Below are 4,365 nucleotides of genomic sequence, written 5' to 3'. Positions count from 1 at the left end.
CCCTGCCAGGGCTGGCCACCAGCATCTCTTGCCAGGCAGCACACGCTCACAGAGAAGCACCACAGGAAGATGGCAGATCTTGCTGTGAACTCAGAACACGTTCCTGATCTTGCTGAGTTTCAGCTCTGAAAGGAGGGCAAGCGTCAGGCTTACCAAACCGGGCAGAGTTGCTGTCAGCTGCTTCACCACTATCTCATTGACTGAGAGGGAGAGTATGCTGCAAAGGAAAGAAAAAAATTTCTAGCCACTACAAACAACAGCTCGAGGCCATCAGAACAGGGGACCCTCCAGCCTCCCCTTTACACACTGCTCCGTCCCTTGTCACCCCTTGCAGCTGACACTGGCATGAGCAGCGGCTGTGCTGGAGGCAGGAGGGCAAGGAGCTGCTCGCCTCACCCAGCATAGGGACAACTGGGCTAATCTTGCCATGTCGCCCAAGTTTGGTCTCTCCCTCCAGTACTTACATTGGTGCTGTAGTTAAGGGAAGGTGGAGCTGTTGTGAACCATCTCCATGTTAGTTATGGGAAACAAACAACTTGCATGTGGAATAACAAGAGGAGAAATCTGCTGTGTAACATTTCAACACTGCTGCTAAATAGATCACTGTGGGACGTGCAGTGCCTGCAGGCAGTGCAGAACCATTTACTTTTGATAATCAATATATTTCTGGACTGTTGAGTTAAAACGTGCAGCAGCACACTTGGCAAGCCACAGACAGCAAGAATTCATAATGCATCTCATTATTTATGCCCAAGTTCTGCCTTTAGATGCATCAGAGGAACTGCCACAAAGTCAATTGTGTACATCCACACTCCTCCTTACCCCACAGGGAGCTCGCTTCCTGCACACCGTCACTTAAATCCTGCTAAAACTTAAAATATGACCCCCAGAACGGTGAACGATGTGCTCCTCTGCTCACTTACAGCCTCTTTCAAACCAGCTGCTGTGCTGATTGAAATATAATGTATAATGCAAAAATTAATTAGGAGAAAATCAATGAACCTGAAAAGTGAGTAATTCAAAAGCAATAAAAGAAAACATTTCCCATGATCAATTTACTGTAGCATTCGTCAATACACAAAGTCAGCAAATTCCTTCTGCCAAGAATTTAATAAGACTGAGCAAGAGATAGGACATTTGCATGGAATTACACACCCCCGCAGCAGTCAGACCCAAAGCCCATATGTCCAGCATCTTTCTGTGACAGCAGCCAAAGCAGAGCATAAAACCAGGTGCTCTTTTCCTAGAGCAGTCCCTGCCCTGTTGTCCCTACCCTTTGGATACCAGCTCAGCCTAGAGGAAGTGTACTGGAAGCGGTACCAAACCCCATACTTCATTCAGATCCTAAAATTTCCACAGGCAAGCAGGGCAAATTAACCCTCATCTTTCAAAAAAAAAGTTTTTACCAGCTCCACTGAAGCAACTGGCTTTGGCAACGGGAAGGAAATTGCCAGCCTGAGGCCTGGCTCTGTGTCAGCTTAGCACCGTCTGTGTCCTGGCAGACGGTCTCAGGGACTGGATGAAGAGAAGAGGACTCTATGCAATGGGAAACATAAATCCACAGGCACTTACCCAGAAAGGACCTTGATCTTTATGGTACCAAGAACACAGAGGCAGTCTTCAACGACGACCTGGACTGCGCCCGATTCGAAATTTGTGCATTTAATGTTTGCAGTAATGTTCACATCCACCAAGATATCAATCAGGTCTGAAAGAAGGCCAACCAAGCTGAAAAAAAGTAAAGGGGTTGAAGAGATATCATCTCTCAGCCTCCAACCAGAGAAATGCAGCAAAGCCAGAAGCAACAAACTGCGCTGCCATCTCCTTCCATTCATTACAAAAGCCACAAGTCATCTTTTGGTGCCCGTTCTGCTCGGCGGCTTTACTCTAGGTAAGAAACACCAAGAAGTCCATCCAAAGATGCCAAACATTGCCCAGCAGAAGTGTGTGGGTGGGGGCTTCCCTTCACAGCCGCTGTGACAGCCCACACTCACCAGTTGCCACTGAGCTCCAGCTTTGTGACGATGGTCAGCTGGACCCCGATTCCCGGCAGCAGCACCACGAAGAGCTTGGGGAGCCGGACCCTGACAAGGTGCAGGCTGCGAACAACAGCAAGAGCTGGCACAAATTAAAAGCATCTTCTAACAGCCGAGCAGCTGTTCCCTTCTGAGGAACCTCCAGCACCCAGAGCACCACGGCCACCTCCAGCCAGGGGCACGGCTGCTCTGAGCGGGAGCTCTGAGCAGGAGGTAGCAGCTCGGCGGGGGAGAGACAGTCTGCAGCTGAAACCCGGAGGAGTGCAACCTAGAGCCAGACTGGGGTGGAAGCAAACTTTATAGAGCAGTCAGCTTTTTCTCTGCGGCCCCTTCCTCCCTCCCTCAGTGCTGTGAAGCATCTCAGATACCAACGGCAGCATCGGAGCCCTCCTTCTGCATCTGCATCCATAACCTGCCGTGCACTTCATCGTCCACCTTGCTGCCATGCAGAAAACTTCTAGTGGGTCAGAATTTCAGTGTCAAAATAAACCGAGGAGAACTGCTTGGGCCATTCGTGCCAGCTGCAGCTCAGCTTTTGTTGCTTTGGGATTGGAGGTGAAGGCGCGCTCCCCCTCGCCACTTACCCGGTGATGCTGGTGGGAGAGTTCAGCAGACCCCCTTCACCCACGATGTTTGGGACCACCATGCCCTGCAGGTGCTGCTGGAGGAGCCCCTTCTGAATTATGGCCTCCGAGAGAACTGCAAAACATCTCTGCGTGGGGGCCGGCACTTGCAGCAATGACCTCTCTCCATTCAGTCAGATCTGCCCCGGCAAGGGCAGTACACCAGAAAGCCCCTCGGCTCCCCAAAACCCCTTAGCATCAAACCCCATCAGCTGCCTCAATGCACTGAAATCACACAGGGGATGGTATTTTAAAATGTGCACTGAAGCAAAGCTGCCCTTCGTGAATTTACCAGGAGGGAGAGAGGTGGAGAGCATCCCAGACCTCCGAGCAGAAGATTGCAGCACGGCTCTGCTCGGCCAGAGACAACAGCAAGCCCGCTCAGCGGCTGTGCTTCAGCTCACAACTCGTTTCCCATTTGCAAAGGGGTTTTGTTTATTTGTTTGTATTTTTTAATAGAAGCAACTTGAAACAAGTATCTTTTTTTTCTTTTTGCTGGAGCATTGCAAATATTAACACAGCTGCTAAACTCCACGGCAGTTGTTTGCCAAATATCAGCTGCTCCAATGAGAAACTAAGACAAAAAGAGGAAATAATCCAGCTCTAGCCCTGACATTCCGCGTGGCTGCCTGGTGCTGAAACGTGTCCCAGCTCTGGAGCAGAGATTTCCCTGACCCGTGAACCCAGTGATGGCTGTCACCAGCTCTGAGCAAGGTCTGCAGCCCTGAGGAACCACGCAATAAAGACAAAGACAGCAGAGGTTTTACTCCACATCACCATCCCACAGAGCTTTCAAAGCAAACATAATGAAACATAATTCCTGATTTCTTGTTACCATTCTGCATTGCCCCTGGACTGACGGCGCAGGACAGGCCGGACAAGACTTCTTGAGATGGTGAGAAGAGGCCACAGAAAAAGAGAATTCCAAAAAGCTTCAACATTGTCATGTCCCGAAGGCTGCCCTGCTGGCAAGGGAGACGTCAGAGTCAAACCCAGTTGCTTTTCAGGTTGGGCCAGCCAGGGGCTGGGCCGGCTTGCCTAGCCTGTGTGTTTGCCAAGAAAGGTTGGATCAGATGAATCTCAAGGTCCCTTCCAACCCGGTATTCTACGATTCTGTGGAAAGTGAGGGAAAGACTCTAAGAAGGGATCTCAGTGTCTCTGCAAGGAAAGAGTACAAGTGAGAAAACCCTTCTCTATTTTTTGCCGAGCTCAAGGACAGCTCTGCTTGTGAAGAAGGAGATGAGTAGCACGCCCATATCCGAAAAATAAATTCACGCGTGTAGTTAAATTAAATTTATTTACAGGATATAAGCTCCTCCCAATTTAAAGGTTCGGTATCGGTTGAGAAAAAGATCAAGCTCACGCACTAGCCCTTGACAAAAGAATGATAATCCGGATTATCATACACTCACCTCAATCAAGCCAGGGGTTCCCTTTCTCGTCTTGATTGTTCTCACTAAGGTACCATAAAAAGGGGGGATTCCCATTCTCCCTTTTAACCTTGCCAGGGGGTACCTTTACCAGGTGGGCATTCCCTTTCTCACCTGGTTGACCTTGCCTAGGGATCTCCTAGACCAAGGGGGAGACTTTATGACCTCCTCAGGCCACTTCCACGACGTAACTCCAACCTGGCCACTGCAAATCCCCCTTTTAAAAATTTTTAAAATGATAACTGTGGTCAATCATAGCCATCTCGGCTTCTCGTT

The 4,365-nt window shown here is 49.5% G+C and overlaps 1 protein-coding gene across 1 annotated transcript in view; it reads right to left on the bottom strand.

Moving 5' to 3' along the window:
- The window catches only part of LOC104278752 (BPI fold-containing family B member 4-like), a 13,807-nt gene extending 10,201 nt beyond the window's left edge, over positions 1-3,606 (bottom strand). Inside the window, exons 1-5 of the mRNA XM_009875827.1 lie at positions 3,495-3,606; positions 2,621-2,735; positions 1,995-2,099; positions 1,573-1,728; positions 154-217 (exon numbers count right to left, since the gene is read on the bottom strand). Of these exons, the coding sequence (XP_009874129.1) occupies positions 154-217; positions 1,573-1,728; positions 1,995-2,099; positions 2,621-2,735; positions 3,495-3,606 (552 nt within the window). The remainder of the gene's footprint in view (positions 1-153; positions 218-1,572; positions 1,729-1,994; positions 2,100-2,620; positions 2,736-3,494) is intronic.
- Between the last annotated feature and the right edge of the window lie 759 nt (positions 3,607-4,365).

This window comes from Apaloderma vittatum, unplaced genomic scaffold (assembly GCF_000703405.1).
Source record: "Apaloderma vittatum isolate BGI_N311 unplaced genomic scaffold, ASM70340v1 scaffold1559, whole genome shotgun sequence".
Taxonomy (NCBI): domain Eukaryota; kingdom Metazoa; phylum Chordata; class Aves; order Trogoniformes; family Trogonidae; genus Apaloderma; species Apaloderma vittatum.
Note: the sequence above shows the minus strand (reverse complement) of the source record. Positions and strands in the feature narration are given on the sequence as shown.